Below are 21,809 nucleotides of genomic sequence, written 5' to 3'. Positions count from 1 at the left end.
CGATCTTGTCTCGTCCACAAACTTGCCCAGGCTCAAGTTTCCCGTCATGCATTGCAGCAAAGCAAATACGACTTCTCACTCGGCTGCACTTCAAGCTTTAGTGCATACTCGGCAATACTCTTGGACTGATGTCCTTCCAGCTTTTCTTTCTACTGTAATTGTCCGTGAATGTACTAGTTCTTAGTGATCAGAGATAACTGCGTCATGTTTCTCACCCAAAAACCCAAAACAAAGAAGAAAAAGAATCTGTCAGATATGAAGTTGTCTATCATAAACTGGATCTGATGGAACCATTCCAAATAGAAGCTGATCTGGTCCATATCCTAACACATTACCACGGTCCCTCTTGAAGTTTCATATTCCGATCATTATATACAACACATCTCTACTAACATACTCGCACTCCCACAATTAGAGAGGCCTCAGGCAAGTCTTGTTCAACATATATTATTATAGACTTATAGTAATGCTACACATACAAACTGAACCAATTCCAATTGAATTGGTTCGACTCTGCCAAGGTCATAAACCTTATTATTTACTTTCTGTCCTACGGAGGACAGCAAAAGAATACAAAAAACACTAGCACACATACCATCAAAACTCAGACAACCAACACTCACAGACCCGGTTCCTCCCAACTCCATGAATTTCCGCCCAACTACATGAACTTTCAGACTTGCTGACAATCATTCCAAGTTCCACTGCGTTGATAACCAACATTATCTCTATTCCTTCTTCCTCCATTCCTCCACCCTCGATCTTTCTGATAATAATCACCCTGAAATCTCGAGGTCCTATTTCTTGAGTTGTTCCAACTTGCACCACCATTATTCGCTCTGTTCCTTGCATCAACATTTCCCCAATAAACTCGATCAGCTCTTTTCCAATCCATTTTCTTATGAGGATCATCAAAATGGGTATTCCAATCACTTGTGTTATCGTTATTCTCCCACTTATTGCAACCACTTCCCCATCCTCCTACTGCTTCTTTATTCTGATCGGAGACAGGTTCCCAAGGGTTTTCTTTATTATCTGCATTCCCTCCAGGACCCCAGTGTTCAGCATCTCTGCTGGCATCTTTTTTGAAGTCATCCTCAGCATCCCCCCATCCAGTGCATGAAAATGACTGATTCAAAAGGAGTGGATGACCAACAATAACACCCTCTCCTTTGGTTTCATCATCGGAGGGTTTAGGTTCCCTTTCCAAGTCCAAAATCAGTTCAGGATCAATGCTGGAGTTCCAGTCTATTTCATCAATATAAATATCAGGATCAGGCAACGATATGTTGCAGGGAAGACCGTTAATCTTTGCCCAAAAACGGTTTTTTGCATTTTGGAATGCCTCTTCACCTGCAGAATCATTCCATTGAACAATATTTTCATAAAGATACATACACCTCTTTGTATCTAAGAGCTTTTTCCATGGAACTGAGCCCACCGACGTACAAAACTTCTTTTCCCAGGAAGGCACGCTGAACTGCCAACTATCTGGAAAAGAAAAACAAGCAGATTGTAGATCAGCCATCATGCACCAAGAGAATATCTAAATTAGGTCAAACAGCTCAACAGAAATCTACAAAGATAGAACTACCGGAAAGAGAGAAGATGATTCAATAAACAACCACAGAGAAGGAAATATTGATACAACGAAGAGAAAGAGATGCAACAATGATTACAGACATGCAAATGCGACAAAACCTTGCAACATAATGCTATAAAGTACGTAGAGGAAAATCCAATAGAATAGTTGAAAACGACAACACAAATCTAACCGCTAAAGAAAAGTTTTGGCGGATCCAGATTTCTGAATCATATTCACATTTTTCTTTCCTGGACACTTGCACACATTTCCCAAATCTGCATCCACACTTGTCCGCATTAAACATTTGGCGACACTTGATAGTCAAACAAGCAAGAAGAATATTGAAACGGCAACCATCCAATAATTGGCAGAACATTTAAATCTTAGACAGGTTAGGCAGAATTATTGGAAAGATGAGGGAAACTCAAAACTGGTACAAAGTAATACAATTATGGCTCAACAGATTAAATCCACACGAACCTTATTTGGAAACTAAAATGCTATTACTCAATTTAACAAAAGCTAAATATAAAAACTACTTGTTATTCAAAATTGAAACTCTCACAATAATATATAAAACCTTTTTAAGGGAACAAGTATCAAATATATGAACTTATTAAGAAAAGACTAACGACAAACTGCAGTTCCAGCCACACATGCTTACTAACTGCACCAGCAAAAATGTACCAGACCCTGACAGAACAATATCTTTTGCAATTAAATGTACCGATATACAGATATTCTCTAACGTATGAAGTATTCAAACAGGCTATCCATCAAAGCAAAGAACACCATAAAGTCCTAGCTTGCATGATTGCAAGTAAATGTTTTAAAACAAACTTTTATATCAAAGAGCAATACAGTCCCCTTCCACAAACGGAGAATGACACTTACACACGAGCAAGAGCAGGAATGCTACCGAACTCTAAAACCTTTAAGTAGATGATTATGCCTACATGATTTAGCTCCAGGGGATGACATCCTAACAGTTGGGAGGGGGAAGTAACAAAACCACTATTGCTCCTCATCTTAGATTAGCCATGCAGAATTTAACTTGCAGGATAACTTCTTGCTTTTGCACAGAGTTTAGAGAGAACAAAATGCTATTGGTATGTGTTGAATAAGACTCAACAGTGGAATACAAAGAAGATCAAGACTTCAATGGGGGGACAGAAGCACCGAGAAGAACAGAGATTTCTCGAAATTATTTTCCTCCCAGACAATGAGGTTTCTTTGTTGTTTGATTTATAACCCCTCAATCAAAGATTAGATATCCTACCCATCTAAGCAATAACAAAGAAAGAATATTACACATTCTCCAGAAGGGATACAAAAACATTTTCAACGAAACAATTTTCTGTAGAAACAATCGAAGCCTAAAGAAAAACAAAACTACAATACAAAATCCGGTTGCATGCAATTCCAGAATTCCCAAAACAAGCAAAACAAGACTAAAACCTAACTTAGCCGCTCAAGAAAATGCAAGATCAAAAAATTCTAAACAGAATTAGAGGCGACAGCCATGCATATGAAAATCAAAGGAGAACCCTTTTTCCTGAACCAAAAACCCTCTCAAGAAAAGCATTAATCTTTAGAGTTTACAAAGGATCACAAACTAGTGCTCCTGCAACAACTTAAATTTAAAATAATTAGATGAAAAAAAAAAATTATACCATCATGTTGCGGTGGCTTTCTGTTCTGAAATTTAGTCCAGGAACCTCGTTGATGATAAGTATCACCCCGCTGCTGTTGTTGCTGTCTTCCCCAACTGCCCATAATCAAAAGCAAAGGGAACCCAAGACACCCAGAACCAAATTAAAACCCACCCAAGATTGCTTTCTGAGTTCTAAGCAGAAACCAAAAAAAAGCAAGACCAAAAATGAGAAAAGGGTTTTGAGTTTCCAGCACAAGGGTCTGTAAATTAACTTGTTAGAGGGAGATCAGATAGAAAGTGAGAGAGAGACTCGTTGGAATATAATATATGTATCATCAAAGAAAGTAACTCCGAGGTTTTAGAACTGTCGTCGTTTTGATCTTTGCTTCCTTAAAAAGGCCCCTGGTATTTGCCTATTGGTTTTGGTACGTTACTCAAAGCCCCCTGGCTTTCAGATTTATTTACTAAAATAGCTTCGCACTTCCCATTTTTATGACGACGACGACTGTGGCGGTCCAGAGGGTGACAAAAGCAGTTGGGAGCCAAGTACAGTTTCGGGTTTGAACCATACGTCACATTGTGTAACGCGTCCATGGAAATCATGCGTATTTATGTACCAACCAGGTAGGTAATGCCAAACTATTGGATGACAATACAAAATTAATCCACTTTCTAAACATTTCTAAACATTTGTATTTGAATTGGATTATGAGATTATGATTTTTAACTATTAGGGCTATAAAGTTGTCGCAGAGAATTGATGCAAATATGGTGCTTGAGATAATTACATTCATTGTACTATTCTAGTGTTTTAGAAAGTTTATTTTCCTTATGTACCGGCCGAAAAATTTTCTTTCCTTTAAGTGGTTTGCATTGTTTAAAAAAATTTATGCGTCAAAGAAGAGTGTAATTGAATTACACATGTCCATAATTTTTTTTTTTTTTTTTCTAGAAGAAGCATATCTACTTGCACACATATTCCTTAGAATCTTAGGCTAGCTTGTGACATGATCTCAACAAAACATATGAGCCAACGAAAAATAAAGTTAGAAGATGCTCAGGGTCAATAGTTTTTCGTAGTACATGTTACTCATTGCACACGTATGTAGGTGGCGTTTTAAGTCCGCTGTCAAATATCAAGGCTCAACCCTAAACGAGCGGTGGAAACTAACAAGTTGGATACGGTAGAGGCAAAGGGAATTTTCGGTGGAGCGGTGAAATATGTAGAGATCGGAAAGAATAGCAACGGACACTAGTAGTAACTTACAAGAATAGAAAAGGCAATTAGGTGTATACTTCTTTTATTCGTAATTTATTTACACTACATATTTGTTGTCACGAGGTTCATAGATATATCGATAGAGTACTCATCCTCATATTTATACTGTAAATGCTATCATTGGTTTTTTTATTGAGAGATGAGAATTTAAACTCGAAACTTGCTTTAGGCAATCTTATCTTATATATAAAAATGTACATATATCTCAACAATTATTGAATGCTCTTATAGTTAAATTCAGATGTACCAATTAAAACAAAAATGATACTAATCTAGCTAAACAAAATCACAATTAATATTAAACAAAAATCACAATTAAACAAAAATAGCAAATAAAAAAAAATGAATAGACGCACATTCTTCATTCTTGCTTCTAGCAACCTCGATGCCCAGATCAAAATATCAGAACAAAAACTAATCCATCGTTATGGGAAGGCCAAACGAAAAATTGAGAATTGGAAAATTTTTTATGTATGAGTTTCTATGTTAATGGCAAATTAATCCATGATTGGTTGGTGTTTTATCTCTCTTTCTCTCTCTCTAGAAAATTAGGATATGAAAATAAGAACATGGAGGACTTTCAATCTCCTCTCCTTAATATTGCAATTTCTGTTGGTATATATACCGCCTAGGCACAAATATCGGAAGCACAAGGCTCACTAGCTACTTAAAATGATGCCGATACCATACACTAATGGTATCGGGTAGGCGACACCTAGTCCCACATTGGAAACAAAGGGGTGACAAGCTTATCCCCACACTATAAATACATGTCTCTCCACTCATTCAAGGTAAGCCACCACTCTCCATTTACTCCTACCTAGTGTACATTCTTATATGTATCTGACTTAGGCATCGGAGGGTCGAAGGCCAGCTAGCCCGGTCTTCCCTCTGACCTCTGTTCATGGTTGGCAGGTACGGATCTCGGAGGTGGAAGCTCTTACGACAACCCCGTTTCTACCACTGAAACAATTTCATTTCTTGTTTTCATGGAATCATGAGTTTTTTGAAAGTCAAAACCTTCCCAAGTCTTTTTAGTCTTGACCAATGGAGCAAGAGAGAAGACATGAGAGAGGATTTCAAATGAGTCATCAGAAGAGAGCTGCTGCAGTACTAATGGCAGATTGCTTCTTCTTCACATGTAAATATGTCAAAAGATTAGGGTTTGTAAATTTTTTTTTTCCATAATTTGTATACAAAATATTTTTTCAATTGTGTTTTTAATTAAATAAACAAATTCATGTCATTGAAATTCCGTAATGATAGTGATGAGATGGTGTGTGCCACATCATTTGGTAATCCATTTTTGTATAAAAATTTGGGATGTCTAGCATTACTCATATAAAAATGCACATATATATATCTTAACAATTATTGAATGCGCTTATAGTTAAGTTCAGATGTACCAATTAAAACAAAAATGATACTAATCTAATGGCATTGATAACAAATGGTAAGAAATGAAAGAGAAAAAGCCAATTTTAAATAGGAGTCAGTTATACATATTAAGTAAGATTTGAATGCATTGAATACAGTGATTGCTAGACCATATAGTTTCAGTGAATTAAGCAACAATGACGCACAAGTAGTAACGGTCCTCTCTATCTAATTCGTATGGATCTGCATGGCACTTGAAACTTGATGACTTGTAAACCAAAATAGACTCCACTGCACTGGTCTGATGTAGGCATTCCCTGATTTTCAGAGCGTTGAAGTTCTAAAGCAAGTAACTGACCGATCTAGCATTAAAAGTGGCCACTAGCTAGATTAATCTTTTTTTTTGATCGGGGGAGGTCAGCGTTAGTAAGTTAGTGACACACGCACCCATGCAGGGTATTCCAGCAAAGCCAGACTAATCCACTGCATCGCCAGATAAATCCAGCTGGCCACCAAGGCCTTATGGGGATTCGAAAGCCAAACCTGGGGGTTCCAGACTGGGACCTAGCCTTCTACCACCTCACTATCCCTAGTGGTTAGCTAGATTAATATTTGGTAACGTTTCTTGGATTTGGGAAAATAAATATTGTTTTACGGTTATTTTTCAATTTTTTTTTTAACTAAAAGAATTTCATTCAACTAGCTATTGAAATTGCTCAAAAGGGCATCCTTAATGAAGTCAGGAGCATACAAGTATTAAGAGTGAGATACATCTGAATGTAAGGCCATGTGAGCAAGTGTATGAGCTACACTATTTGCTCGACGATCGATATGTGATAATGAAAAGTTAGGAGAGTTCAAGAACAAACTTCTAATCTCTTCTACTACGTTATCTAGCACCGAAGCATCTTCTTCTTGAGATACTATTGCTTGGACCAACTGCAAACTGTCGGACTCAAAATGCACCCGCTCATAATTAATGAAGGGAGATAGCGAACTGTACTGCAGCTTGAAGTGCCATTAGCCATTAGCTCGACTTGAAACGCTGAAGATGCTGTTGGTATAGGCCGGGACCCAGCTGCCCTCAACTCTCCATTGTGATCCCTGATGACGAAACCCAAACCACCTCTCAAGCTATCATAATTATAACCACCATCTACATTGCACTTAAGGACGTCAGCCTCAGGAGCAATCCACCTGGGAACCCTTTGAACTCCTGGTATCGTAGAAGCATGTACTAACTTATATTCTTCAAACCAGCCCAACGTGGTGATTGCAATATCTGCTGGTAACCTAGGTTTCTCCTCCCATAATGCAGCATTTCGATTACTCCAAAAGGCCTATAGGAACATCATAAACTTCTCAAATTGAGATAAAGAAAGGCGAGTAGCACATTCTAGCATCCATTCTTTAAAAACAAAGATTGGAGTTCATGGAAGAGACAATTGTAAAGAAACTAACCCCAATAGTTCTCGTGCGACCTGGCAATCGACTAAAACATAGAACACACGAAGTATCTCCTTCATAACCTCGAGTAAGTAGTCTCTCTCTCGTAGGTAAGATATTCTGACAAGAATAATTCTTAGGTTCACCCTTAGGGTGAATGAGCATATTTACCCCCGTTGTCAATTAACATATTTTTACTTAATAAATTTACAATCCAACGGTCTATATCCTAAATTATCCTTTAAAGATCATCTCTGTAAAAAATCAATCGAATCAGAAATTGTTTAATTATTTAATTGAATCAAATAAATGGATGGTTCTAACAACACTTATTACTATTATGATGAACCGTCCATGTATTTCATAGAAATGAATAACTAAAAGGTTTTCACTTTGATTGATTTTTTACAGAGCTAATCTTTGTATTATATTATATAACATGAATGGTTGAATTAGAAAATTATAAAGTTATTATGCGTTAATCGGAAGAGAGGGTGAATATGCTCATTCACCCTAGGGGTGAACCTAAGAATTGTTCTTCTGACAATCCCTCCAAACATTGATAGCCACTTTCCTTGGCACTTTGGCCTTCCAAATAGTCTTCCATAACCGTTGGAACCCATTCGAGGGGGGGGAGGGATTGATACCTGATTAAGAGCAATGTCTCGAGCTACATAATAGGCACTATTAGTGGTGAAGATACCCTTCTTATGTGGATGCCATGCCAATCTATCTGCTGGAAGACTACGACTTAAGGGAATCTTTTTAATCAAACTAATCTCTTGAGGAGAGAAGAGTTGGGTAAGCACTGCCTCATTCCACGTAGCAGAAGGAAGACCAATGAGCTCCAAAACATAATGTGGTCCATTAACCGGTTGAACTGACCACAGGTTGCTTGCATATCTCTCAGTTGGCAACCACTTATGTTCCCAAATTCTAATATCAGCCCCGTTGCCTACCATCCTCCTAGTACCTATTTGCAATACCTGCCTTGCTTCCAAAATGCTCCACCATGGAAATGATGGTTGTGACCCTAACTCGGCCTCCCAAAAAGACACTTTCAGAAAATACAGAGCTTTACACAATGAAGCAGTAGAGAAGATGGATTCTTCAACAAGCGCCATCTCTGTTTAGCAAGCATTGCTAAGTTAAAAAAAATGCAAATCCTTAAAACTCATACCTCCTTCATTCTTTGGTGTACATAGACGCTCCCCAGATTGCCAATGAATTTTTTTCTTTGAATCTATGTCTCCCCACCAAAATTGGGCGCACAATTGATGAATATCGATCATAACATAAAACTTGAGGTAAGAGATAGCAATTCATCGCATACATTGGAACTGCTTGAGCTACAGCCTTGATAAGAATTTCTTTTCCACCACCACTGAGTAATTTGGACCTCCAACTTATCACTTTCTTTGACAATCTTTCCTTCAAATAATCGAATGCTTCAGTTTTTGACCTACCAACGTGTATAGGTAGACCAAGATATCTTTCATGCTTGTCCACTCTCTGCACCCCCAAAATAGAAGCCAACACTTCCTGCTCTTGCATTCTGACATTCTTCGAAAAGGCTACACTGTTTTTATGCAAATTAATTTGCTGCCCTGATGTAACTTCATACGTGTAGAGAATGTTTCTGAATTGTTGACATTCCTCAGTAGTTGCCATACCAAACAAAAAAACTATCATCTGCAAAAAGGTGGTGATGGATGATTGGGGATGTGGGAGCTAGTTTTACTCCTTGCAACCAAGACTGTTGCACAAAAAAAGAAATCAAAGACGGCTATCCTTCTGCACAAAGTATAAACGTACAGATATGGGGAGAGAGGGTCTCCCTGTCTAATACCACGAGAGGGCACTACATAACCATGCGGTTCTCTATTCACATTGAAAGAGTATCTAACTGTTGTCAAATAAGACATTACCATCTCCACCCATGCAGACACAAAGACTAGCTTCAATAGCATCTAACGCAAAAATTCTCATTCCAATCGATCATATGCTTTGCTAATGTCCAATTTTAAAGCAAAAGTTCCATCTCTTACCCTTATATTGATATGCATTTGATGCGCTACTTCATTTGCCACTAGCGAGATAAGCCTGCCCGGAACAAAAACACTCTGCAAAGGGGAGATAACATCACCCAATATCTTCTTCAACCGGTTAGCCAACACCTTGGAACAGGTTCTGTAAATAACATTGTATAGTGCGATAGGCCTTAACTGCATCATATCCACTGGATTCTCCACTTTTGGAATGAGAGTAACATGAGTATAATTTATCTCTCTAAGCACATTCCCCGAGCTAAGAACTTCTCTGACAGCAAAACAAACATCTGGGCCAACTGCCTTCCAGTTTCTGATAGAAAAAAGGTGACATTCCATCTGGACCAGGTGCTTTTGAAGAGTGCATTTGAAACGTTGCCTTTTTAACAACTTCATCTGTGTATGGTGCCATCAACCTGCTGTTCATACTCTCACTAACCTTATGAGGGACGCATTCAGGATAATGTTCAGAGCCTTCTCATTGACACCCTGGGAGGTGAACAACTCGTTATAATAGTCTGTGATAATAGTTTCGATACCATCAGCTGCTGTAATCCACTGTCCTTCACTGTTTGTTAAACCAGCAATATATAGAGTTTCTTTGCTTCCGATTGGATGCTCTACGGCGAAAATAGGTCGTGTTCCTGTCTCCATCCCGCAACCAATCCATCTTACTCCTCTACCTCCAATACATATCCTCCATTGTTTGTAATTCATGATACCAAGCAGCGAGAGTTTTTTTCTCTTCAACATGGGCCTCAAAGAAAGGTGCACTGAGTAATGTTTGTAATCGTTGTTGCACCACTTGCAACTCCTCTTTCCGATGTTGAAAAATACGCTGCTGCCAAGTCTGTAAGAAATGGCTTGTAGCTTTGATTTTCAAATAGACGTGACGCATAGGGTCATCCGTAGCAGGTAAAGACCACCCCTTTGTTACCACCTCATCACACTTTGCATGTCTAGCGCAGAATTCCTCAAATTTGAAACCTTTCCTCCAGCGCTGTTTCGACACTCCGGGTGTCCTACCTAATTCCACCAATAACGGCATATGATCAGAGGCTCCTAGCTTCAAATGATTGTACGAGAATAAGGGAACATAGCTTGCAAGGAAGCTGACCACAGGCACCTATCCAATCTCTCTTTTGTTTGGTGATCCCACCACGTAAAAGGACAACCCCTGTATCCCATATCTTTCAAGGAGCAGTCAGCCACCGCTTGACGAAATTCATTCATCTGAGAGATCCTCCTTGAAGCTCCTCCAGTTTTTTCTTGAGAGCATAGTATCTCATTGGAATCCCCAACAATAAGCCATGGAAAATCCGACTCCGAGTGCAAATATCTCATCAAGTTCCAAGTGATATTATGCCTAGTCGTCGACACATAACCATAAATTCCCGTGAATCTCCAAAGATCCAGGTCCCCCGATGCCCCAATCCATGCATCAATATGCCTAGCAGAGAAGTGATGAAGATGAAGAGGAACATCGTTTATCCAAAATAAAGCTAAACCCTAACTAAATTCGCCCTTTCCTTTCGCAACAGCATTGTCAAATCCTATCTTGATACGTAAGGTATCAATATGTTTCTTAGTGCACAACGTTTCTAAGAGAAACACCAACCGGGGTCGTTCTTTCCTTACCACATCCAACAGATTACGTCGAGTAAATTTGTTGACGATTCCATTGCAGTTCCACACAAGTATTCTGAACACCATCTGTCTGTTACCAACAACCAGGGGGAGCCAGATAACGTCGTTGACTGACGAACTAGAAGCACAACTTGTAGCTAGGGCGGCACGCCGCTCTGCTAGAGTTTATTTAGTTGATGATATATCTTTGGGTTTAGGTTTATCTGTTTTTTACAGTTATTTTTCATTTTTCTTTAAATGAAAGTGAAAAATATTTCAAGCATGAAAAATAACAACAAAAACACTCTTTTCTTTCGGGTGAGAGCACCTTGAGTCTTTGTTTCCTCTATATCTATAATTTTACTAAGAAAACCCGTGTTGTCAACCATAATCAATTTTTTTTTTTACTTTGATGCCCCTTAAAAATTAAAAAACTTTGAGGATCAATTAAATCACGAGGATAATTATGATAATCACAAAATAAATTACTATTAAGAAAAATAAAAAAGGATCATGCAACTCATCTTTCTCTCCTACTATCATCTCTTTATAATAACAGTTTTTGATCCATTACATTTTCTTTCTTATTTTCTAAAAAAAAAAAATTAAAAGAAAACAAAATAAAGTCAAGACAACTACTACCAATGAAATAAATACTACATGCTGACACAGTTAATTGTAATACGAGACACTAAAGAAGCTTTAAGGTGGCTTCCAAACGATTGACATTTGACAATAATGTTCAGAACTCAAACTAATACTAAAAGATGATCCCATTACCCTAACCTTTACCTTAGGTTCCGAAGTATGAGATGATGTAGATGTCGAAGTAGGCAGAGCATTAATAACATCACTCTAGGAAGGAGGCCGGGGAAGTCAAGTTACTACTATTTCCAGAGCATCCCCAGCCTCACTTGAATTCCAATTCATCGTTGTCAAGTGCCAACACCTCGGTAAGGGCATTAGCAATCTCCACATGACTGAGTCCTAAGGTATTAGAAGTTAACGACACAAGAGTCCTTACTTCTTAATGCAAGCACGTGGTAGGCTTGTTTCACGAATGCAACAATAGGAGGAGTAAGAACATCTAGCAATGCTAGTTATTTTTTACTCAAATTTTCAACCAAATTGATGATCGTTAAGGCATTCATAACTGTGATTTATAATTATGAACACAAACGGTTCAGGTTGGACAAATTCGGTTCGTTCATTGATTTAATCTAGTTCAATGCCTTAACGATCATCAATTTGGCTGAAAATTTGCAGAAGTGATCTATACATTAGGACCTAAAAATTGAACGATCGAGATGTGGATATGCGATCGGAAAGTGAGTCTATTCAAGGAAATATATATATATATATATATATATATATAGCAAGAGATTGATTACAAGCATTTATATGCATGTAATTGTATCTAAAACTCTAGAAATAAGCTAATCCTTGAGCCAATTATAATGTAATTAATCTATTTTTTATTTATTGTGTAGGAAATAAGAGGAATTACGGAAATCGAGAGAAAATTGTGCGAAATTGTGCAAATAAGAGTTTTTGGTAAATGGACAAGATGGACGATGAAGTCAAACAAGATCAATGTCAACGAGAATGCGGAACCTACTATACAAAATGTTGTGCGCATGTAAATTGCAACATGCAGCACCTTACTTAATTAGACGTTAATTAGTTTAATTAAGCTTTACACTTAATTAAGCTTTGGTTTCAATTAAGAAAGGTTGCTGCCATCACGTGGAATTCAAACAAAAAACCCATTAGCTAATCACTTTTTGACACATGGCTGAGAGTTGACTTGATCATTATGAATACCAGCCAGAACTTTATCTTTCTTTCTCTTGACGAATTGGAGCCACCCATTCAATCTCTCTCTCGCACAGTAGCCCTATATATTCATTCATTCCCTTCTACACGGAACAGCGCCGCACCACTTAAAGGGGCAGCCCAACCAATATCTTCCATTTCCTTTCTCTTTTCACACGTCCTCAAGGCTTGTTATATTTGCTCCATAACAATCGTGACTTGCCCTTGTAACTTCTCACTTCTCTTTACCTTACTCTCTTTAATTTATTGTAATTTGATGTATATTGTTGTTGATTTGTTGATGGGTTGTGAGTAATTCATTAGGAAACTAGGGTTTGAGCCCTAACATGGATTTTATGTAATAAATATGTTTTGATTTAATAGTTTTTAATTTTGTGTTTGACATATATTCTAATCTATATTATTTAGCTTAGATGCATGCTTAGGAGTTTGATTAACTCTTGAATGTGTAGATGAGCATGTCTAAAACAAATTAGGGAGCTTAGGCCTCGTTTGGGATTGCTTCGCTTTTAAAAAAAATCAGTTTTTGTTCAAAATTTTAGATTTTATTGTGTTTGGTAAATAAATAAAAAACAGTTTTAATTGAAAGTTATAGGTCACTGGCAGCAGATTTTAGAAGCAGTCCAGAGGTTGCTTTTAGAAGATGATGTGGATCAAAACACACTCTGAAATTGTTTTATGTACTGACAACAATTTTAAAAATATTATTTACCAAACACAAAAATGTTTTAATCCACAGCTGATTATTCTCACAACACAGCAGCATCAGTTTTTTTTAAAAGTCACAGCAATCCCAAACTATCCCTTAATCTTCTCTCTAATTTATGGCTAGGACACTAGTTTAGAACATGGTTAGTTACAATACCAATTTCGATTGCCGTATTAGCTAGCTTGAGAACCTTGATTCTAGGACTCTTCACCTTTTAGGGCAACTAGAGGCCCTAGCAAGGCTCTAGATTGTCCCAATTGAATTTCTATGGCCCTTGATCCGGGGTAGGAATACCATATGAGAAATCTATTAACCCATGAGCCTTGAAAAGTCTTGGGTACAGTTCTTGATGCCATTAGGAATTGTTTGACCATTGTCGGAACATACTTGTGCATTGAATTTGGCTAGGAGGATACCCTAGTGACCTAATTTCTATTTGTTACTTTTATTTCCTTTATTTAATTTAGTTGTTAGTTAAAACTTTCATTTAAATTCTTGCAATTTAGTTATTAGAAATTTAATTTACAATTTTCAGTGACAAATTCGACCAATTATAAATATCCATCACTAAGCTCATAGTTTTGTTTAGGCTTTGGTGAGAACCAAAGCCGAGCATTGCTAAGGCTTGGTGCCTTAGATTAGTATTTTTATTTTTCTTTTCTTTGCTTAGTGACTTTAGTTCCGACTACCCAAGCATTGTGGGTTAGCCACTAATCCATGTGGTATGATAATTTTGAGCTTAATGATTGCCTATCTTGACAATGATACGTACTCTTGCGTAAATGTGTGTCAAGTATACAAAAATATAAAAGAGATGATAAGGAAGAGAGGGGAGAGTTGACTTGGTCACTCCTAGCTATAGGCTAGTATGAACCAAACAATTTCTTCACCCAACTACGCAAAATAGAGGTGTGTGGGGGTGGTCAACAAATTTGACCCTACAATCAAGGCAATTAAAGAAAAGTAATGGCAGCAGTAAATACGACGATAAATGCGACATTCAATATGGCAATTATGGCCGCCAATAAGTGATAGTTATTGCAGGAGTGAATACGGCCTTAATGGTGGTGTGCCGCTCAAGTCACTGCGACTTGCTGTGCAAGTTTAGTTGCAGCCCACGCCAAAGTACACCTATAAATAGGCTGCTCGACGTCGAGGTAAATCATCGAATTCCAATTCTATCTACTCCACTACTGAGAAACGTATTGACTTAGGCATCAGAGGGTTTTCTGCAGGTACCCCCCTTCTCCTCAAGCCGACAGTCAAACTCCAGGTCAACGCTCAAAGGAAGCTTCTCGATTGTTCCCGGTCAGCTCCCGCTCCAGTCCGCATTTATTGGTGAGTCAAACTCCTCTACGGAATTTTTCGACACCAACAAGTGGCGCCGTCTGTGGGAAACACTTATCCCTAAAAAGTGATGGCGGGAGCTGCCCCTGATAGGATTCCATTTCTGTCACTGAGGACTGGTAGTGACGAAATTCCTCCCCACCAGCCACCGTATGGGTCCATCCCGAGCCCCATTAGCGACCTGAACTTGCCTCCAGCTGACGAGACGCAGAGACTGAGGTAGGAACTTGAGCAATTTCGGAAGGAAAAGCAGGACCGCGAGGCTCGTCGTCGACGAAAACTTGAAAGGTTCCTACAACTTGACAATGATTCATCAGACGATGACGCCATCGGCGATCCCCACCAAACCAACAACGTGGTAGCAAACGCAGGCGCCAGCGGCGTTATCGGGGGAATCTCTGGCGGACCCCTCGTCGAAGGGGTGGGAGGCACGTCGAATGGGGGGCAGAACGGCGGAACCGGTCTAGACCAATCCAAGAGGGCGCGCAACGAATCGTGGCGCGAGAAGATGGAAAAGATGATTGATGCATGCAAGCGTGCCGGCTCACGAGAGTTGGCGGCGGAAATCGCAAAAGACGTCGGTAAGTCTCCGTTTACCGACGACATTCTGAATACGGCAAAGCCCTGTAGGTTTACCACGTCGGTATTCCACAAATACGACGGAACGAACGATCTGGTGGACCATATCAAGGGGTACAAACAACAAATGTCCATCGAGACAACTGACGAAATTAATGTGCAAGATCTTTCCTTCCAGTCTCACGGGATCGGCATCGACATGGTTCCAAGATCTCAAGCCACATTCTATACTGGATTTCGACACATTGAGCCGCGCTTTCATTTCGCAATACTTATGCAATCGCAAGCAAAAAAAGGATATGACGACTCTTTTTAGTACCAAGCAGAAGCCGGGGGAAAAAGTAGGGAAATTTTTCGAAAGGTTTACAGCTGAAATGCGCCATGTTAATTGTGATCCCCAATTCGCCGCGATCGCCTTCCGAGAAGGATTGCTTTTGGGGATGCCATTATGCGAAAGTTTGCTGCGTGATCCGCCAAAGGACATGGACGACATCATTACAAGGGTTCAGGGGGAGATCAGAATTGAAAAAGCCAAAGAAGCACGCGAAGCCCAACTCACTGCCGTTGTCACCTCGAGAGAAGTTGAATGGAATAACACAAAGAATGACATTCAGAGTGATAAAGGAGGGAAGCCTCAAGATTATCCCCTTGAAGAATGGTTTACGATTCACCCTGTGACCATATACAAAAGACACGGTCATGAAGGAATATTTGAGAAGTCGCCCCCCCAACCGGAGGCTAGTGACGAGGTTGAGAGAAGTCGATATTGCCCGCTCCACGAGACAAGGGGGCACGGAATATATAAGTGTTAGGGAGTGCGACCAGCAATCATTACAGCAATGAAGGCTGGTAAACTCATTCAGTATAAAATGATATAAATTAAGGCAATCAGAGGGTTCATGGAAAAGTCCATGCGCCGAAATTCATCTCGAGTAATGGAGAAGGTACGATAATATGGTGACTTCATTTTGATCAAAAGATGGCACAACTCGTAAAACTCAGGTAAGAAACATAAAAGAGTTTAAGTGATTTTTGTGTGTGTTGATATCTCATTCGAGAGACTATTGAAATTATGTATTTTGTATTTCTCGTGTGAATAATATCATTGGGACTGGTTCCTCGAGTAGGACTGTCCTATTAACATGTATGACTGGTTCCTCGAGTAGGACAGTTGCATTCAATTTGTAGAAATTGGTTCCTCAAGTAGGACAATTGATTTGATTCGTAGGAGTTGGTTCCTCGAGTAGGACAGTTGCCTTAATGGTTCAAAACTGGTTCCTCGAGTAGGACAGTTACGTTTGATTCGTAGGAGCTGGTTCCTCGAGCAGGACAGTTGCCTAAATCGTTCGGAACTGGTTCCTCGAGTAGGATAGTTGATTTGATTCGTAGGAGCTGGTTCCTCGAGTAGGACAGTTACGTTTGATTCATAGGAGCTGGTTCCTCGAGTAGGACAGTTGCCTTAATGGTTCGAAACTGGTTCCTCGAGTAGGACAATAACATTTGATTTATAGGAGCTGGTTCCTCGAGTAGGACAGTTACCTTAATGCTTCGAGGAGGATGGTGTGCCTCACCCTCGCCGGTGGCGGGGGTGAGATGATGAACCACACCCTCGCTGCAGGTGGGGGTGGGATGGCGTGCCCCACCCCTCGCCGAGGGTGGGGTTGGGATGATGGACCACACCCTCGCTGCAGGCGGGGGTAGGATGGCGTGCCTCACCCCTCGCCGAGGGCGGGGGTGGGATGATGGACCACACCCTCGCTGCAGGCGGGGGTGGGATGGCGTGCCTCCCCCCTCGCCGAGGGCGGGGGTGGGATGATGGACCACACCCTCGCTGCAGGCAGGGGTGGGATGGCGTGCCTCACCCCTCACCGAGGGCGGGGGTGGGATGATGGACCACACCCTCGCTACAAGCGGGGGTGGGATGACGTGCCTCACCCCCGCCGAGGGATGATGGACCACACCCTCACTGCAGGCGGGGGTGGGATGGCGTGACGAATTTTAATCATGCAGGATATAAGGTGTGTAACCAATGCGTGGCGGATAGACTCGCCATCACGGTTTGGTTTCCATTCTTCTATTGTTTTGCACAGCTCCATGCCTCGAATATTTTACTCTCGTTTTGTTTTTCTTTATGAGCGTCTGCGAGCACAGACAAGAAAAACAAGGGGGCAACTAGGGGAGTGGAATACAAGGGGCACATAGGAGAGCCGATTTCGAGGCACCCTCGTCGAAATAGACTTCGATTTCGAGGCATCCTCGTCGAAACAGACTTCGATTTTGAGGCATCCTCGTCGAAACAGACTTCGATTTCGAGGCATCCTCGTCGAGGGAGGCAATTATTGGATCGTCACATAGGAGATCATCGGCATCCATAGGAGCCAAGAAAAACAAGGGGGCATATAGGAGAATGGAATACGTGTCCAAGCCATGACGGTCGTTGCGACCGTCGTCGTCGTCACCTGGGCATCATCACCTAGGCCGACATTAAGATTAATGCCGAGGAGATTATGCCGATGACGTGACACCCTCGTCGAGGCACCCTTGTCGAAATGGATGCCTACGCCGACGACGTGGCACCCTCGTCAAGGAACCCTTGTCGAAATAGACTCTAACATCGAGGCGCTTACTCCGACGACGTGGCACCCTCGTCGAAATAGACTTCGATTTCGAGGCGCCCAGGTCGAAATGGACGCTGACGTCGAGGCGCCGACGTCGAGGCTCCCTAGTCGAAATGGACGCCGACATCAAGGCACCCTTGTCGAAATGGACACCTACGTTGAGGCACCCTCGTCGAGAGGGACGCCCTTGCCTTCATTAAAATAGACGCCTACGCCGACCCGAGGTTGACACCGACGTCGAGGCACCCTCGTCGAGGTCGGCGCTAAGGTGAAGTTATTGAGAAAAATGCTTGACGTCGACACCAAGGTGAAGTTATTGAGAAAAATGCCTACACCGACGTCGAGGTTGACGCCAAGGGCCGACGACAAGACGCCAACGTCGAGGTCGACACTGAGGATATTTTGAAAGACGTCACCAACGTCGAGGTTGACACTGAGGATATTTTGAAAGACGTCACCAACGTCGAGGTCGACACCGACATCGAGGTCAAGGTCGGCGCTGAGAAAAATGCCAACGCCGACGTCGAGGTTGACGCCAAGGGCGGACGATGAGATGCCAACGTCGAGGTCGACACTAAGGTTATTGCGAAAGACGTCGCCACGTCGAGGTTAGCGCCGAGGTTATTGAGAAAGAAGTCACCGACGTCGAGGTTGGCGCCGAGGTTATTGAGAAAAACGTCCCGCTGTCGAGGTTGGCGCCGATGTCGAGGTTGACACCGAAGTGAAGGTTAGCGCCAAGGTTATTGAGAGCGACATCATCGACGTTGAGGATGGCATCGTAGTTATTGAGAAGGACGTCACCGACGTCGAGGTTGGTGTCGAGGTTATTGAGGAAAAGTCACCACCGTCGAGGTTGACGCCGCAGACATTAAAGAAGACATCATCGACGCCTACGCCGACGTCGATGTCGACGTGATGGTCATTGTGAAGGAGACGTCATAACGTCGAGGACGACGTCGTAGAATGTTAGGTGACTAAGAAGGGAAAAGAGGAAGAGTTTCGCAGCAGGGTACCTCAGGCTCGGAGTCTGGTTTGAGCTGCGCTGGGGGCACGGCTTAGGAACATGGCAGCTCAGCGGGGGCACCGAGCGCAGGCGAGACTAGAAACTAGGTTTCGGTGCTGTGGGCGAGGCACCAGAGACGCCACAAGCAGACGAGCCCGCGACGCGAAGACCCAACACTAGAATGGCTGCAAGACAAAGGCAAATCTGAGTCCTGATTTGGGCTCGTCGATGTCGGCGTCGTAGACGAGATGAGATACCGACTCGAAATAAGGAACGATGATCTTCTTATACGGGCATCTACATTTTCAACACGAGGAAGGCCTAGATGAAATTCAAAGAAGGGTGCCCAAAGAGAAGTATAAAGATGTGGAGCCCATAGAGAAATTTGAGCTTTGGAAATTTTCTCTTGGGATGAATTCCCAATGAGAAAATTTGGGGGCATTGTGGGGGTGGTCAACAAATTTGACCCTACAATCAAGGCGATTAAAGAAAAGTAATGGCAGCAGTAAATGCGACAGTTAATGTAGTCGTAAATGCGACGATAAATGCGACATTCAATATGGCAATTATGGCCGCCAATAAGTGACGGTTATTGCAGGAGTGAATACGGCCTTAATGGTGGTGTGCCGCTCAAGTCACTGCGACTTGCTGTGCAAGTTTAGTTGCAGCCCACGCCAAAGTACACCTATAAATAGGCTGCTCGACGTCGAGGTAAATCATCGAATTCCAATTCTATCTACTCCACTATTGAGAAACGTACTGACTTAGGCATCGGAGGGTTTTCTGCAGGTATCCCCCCTTCTCCTCAAGCCGACAGTCAAACTCCAGGTCAACGCTCAAAGGAAGCTTCTCGATTGTTCCCGGTCAGCTTCCGCTCCAGTCCGCATTCATTGGTGAGTCAAACTCCTCTACGGAATTTTTCGACACCAACAAAATGTGATGCTCTCGATGATGATTCTTTGAAGCTTGAGTGAGTTCTTCTTAAATTTCTAAACGAAATTGTTGAGAAAATAATAAATAAAAGATGAAATGTAGTGGATGGGAAAGGAATGGTGGTGTGCTAATGGGAAAGGGCAGAAGGCCCTTCCCTTCCGTTGCGGCACCATGTGTGTCTCGGGTGAGTGTGTGATTGAATTAATATATATATGGGAGGAGAGAGAAGGGTTTTGGCCGGTAAAACAAGGTCACGTGGTGATGGGTTTGGCTAGTGAATGAAAAGTTTGCCAGGTGTCAAGTGAACAATTATGCAATGGCTAATTGACCCAAACTTTCTTCACGTCGGTAATTTAACAATCTATTCACTGGTTGTCGTAAAATGTGGGTACATGCATGCATAAAGAGAATGAGAACATTCTGTATTTTCAAACATTGAAGTTGACCTGAGTCTAGGAAACCGCGGTTTTTGCTCTGAGTCTTCTAACTTTTCAAACTCAGAAAATGACAAAAATAATATTTTTACCAGGAAACTACTTGTAGAGGAAGTTTTCCAACCCTATATAAGTACTGGGGGCGATGTTAACGTTAACACAGCATATATAGTGATATCCTGCTTCATATTTTGCAATAGATTCACAGAGTTCTCCATCCCAACTCAAAAAGCTAGCTAGTATCCATTTCACACTCTATCTCGAAGATGATGGTAAGCCCTTTCAAGTTTCAAATACTTGTTATCTCAACTCCATTTTGTGAAGGTTACTGTTCATTAGTACAAATTTAAAACGGGTTTTCCAAATTGGAAATTGGATTGTGATTGTTGTAATTTCTACCATTGTGCAGCAAAAGATACTTGTGAAGTTGCAGGTTCATTGCGACAAATGCAGAACCAAGGCTATGAAGATTGCAGCAACTGCACCTGGTATGCATCCATGAATTTCGTACTTCCTGTAGTTGCATTGAAATCGATCGAACTGTTTTTTAATGATAATTAATGATTAATTGTACTAATTAAACAGGTGTAAACAAAGTGTCAATACAAGGTGAACACAGAGATCATGTGGAGGTGATTGGGGATGGATTTGACTCGGTTTGCTTGACTAGGGCTTTGAGGAAGAAGCTTGGCTCTGCCGATTTAGTCAAGGTTGAGCAAGTGAAAGGATCCACAGATAACTAAGTCGAGCTACTATGGACAAATAACTGCTCTCCTATGTGACTTGTACCATTTAATTTCCCTGACATTTCCAAAAGGGATTTGTGTCTGTTTTTTGTGCAACAGGTGCAAGTGTCTTTTTCACATATGTAATTGGCCTTTATATTCACATGCATGCATGCCGGTCTTTTCGAACAACTCATTCCAAAAACTGGTTTATATACTTATGCACAAAAGATTAGAAGAGTTTATTAGAATTCTCATGGTTTTAGGTTAGTTTTAGATTAGCTAGAAGAACAAGACCAAAGCGAAAGCGAATGAGTTCACTCAATTATCCCATGGGTGAGACCGGTGTGGTAACACACGTACTCCGGGTTACCTGTGTTTTTACATGACTCCTATATATAAAGAATTTTTACAACGATGTCAACTTTTACAAGATTTTTTTTTTTTAAATGATCGATCGATAGAGTACTCATCCTCACATTTATACTATAAATGCTATCATTGATTTTTTTTTTTTTTTTTTTATTGAGAGATGATAATTTAAACTCGAAACTTGCTTTAGCTAATCTTATCTTACATATAAAAATGTACATATATCTTAACAATTATT

At 40.9% G+C, this 21,809-nt stretch overlaps 2 protein-coding genes across 2 annotated transcripts; one reads left to right on the top strand and one right to left on the bottom strand.

The window, feature by feature from the left end:
- Positions 1–252: 252 nt before the first annotated feature.
- LOC133721740 (uncharacterized) lies at positions 253–3,622 on the bottom strand. The gene is made up of 2 exons (XM_062148431.1): positions 3,259–3,622; positions 253–1,491 (listed from the first exon to the last, which is right to left on the bottom strand). Exons 1-2 carry the CDS (start codon positions 3,359–3,361, stop codon positions 674–676), a joined length of 921 nt encoding a protein of 306 aa, XP_062004415.1. The 5' UTR covers positions 3,362–3,622; the 3' UTR covers positions 253–673.
- A 17,001-nt stretch (positions 3,623–20,623) lies between these two features.
- On the top strand, positions 20,624–21,708 carry LOC133723862 (heavy metal-associated isoprenylated plant protein 47-like). The gene is made up of 3 exons (XM_062150724.1): positions 20,624–20,746; positions 20,884–20,962; positions 21,060–21,708. Exons 1-3 carry the CDS (start codon positions 20,741–20,743, stop codon positions 21,215–21,217), a joined length of 243 nt encoding a protein of 80 aa, XP_062006708.1. The 5' UTR covers positions 20,624–20,740; the 3' UTR covers positions 21,218–21,708.
- The last annotated feature ends 101 nt before the right edge of the window (positions 21,709–21,809 follow it).

The sequence above is a fragment of the Rosa rugosa genome, chromosome 7 (assembly GCF_958449725.1).
Source record: "Rosa rugosa chromosome 7, drRosRugo1.1, whole genome shotgun sequence".
Taxonomy (NCBI): Eukaryota; Viridiplantae; Streptophyta; class Magnoliopsida; order Rosales; family Rosaceae; genus Rosa; species Rosa rugosa.
The sequence above is the reverse complement of the archived record's forward strand: the minus strand, read 5'-3'. Positions and strand labels throughout refer to the sequence as shown.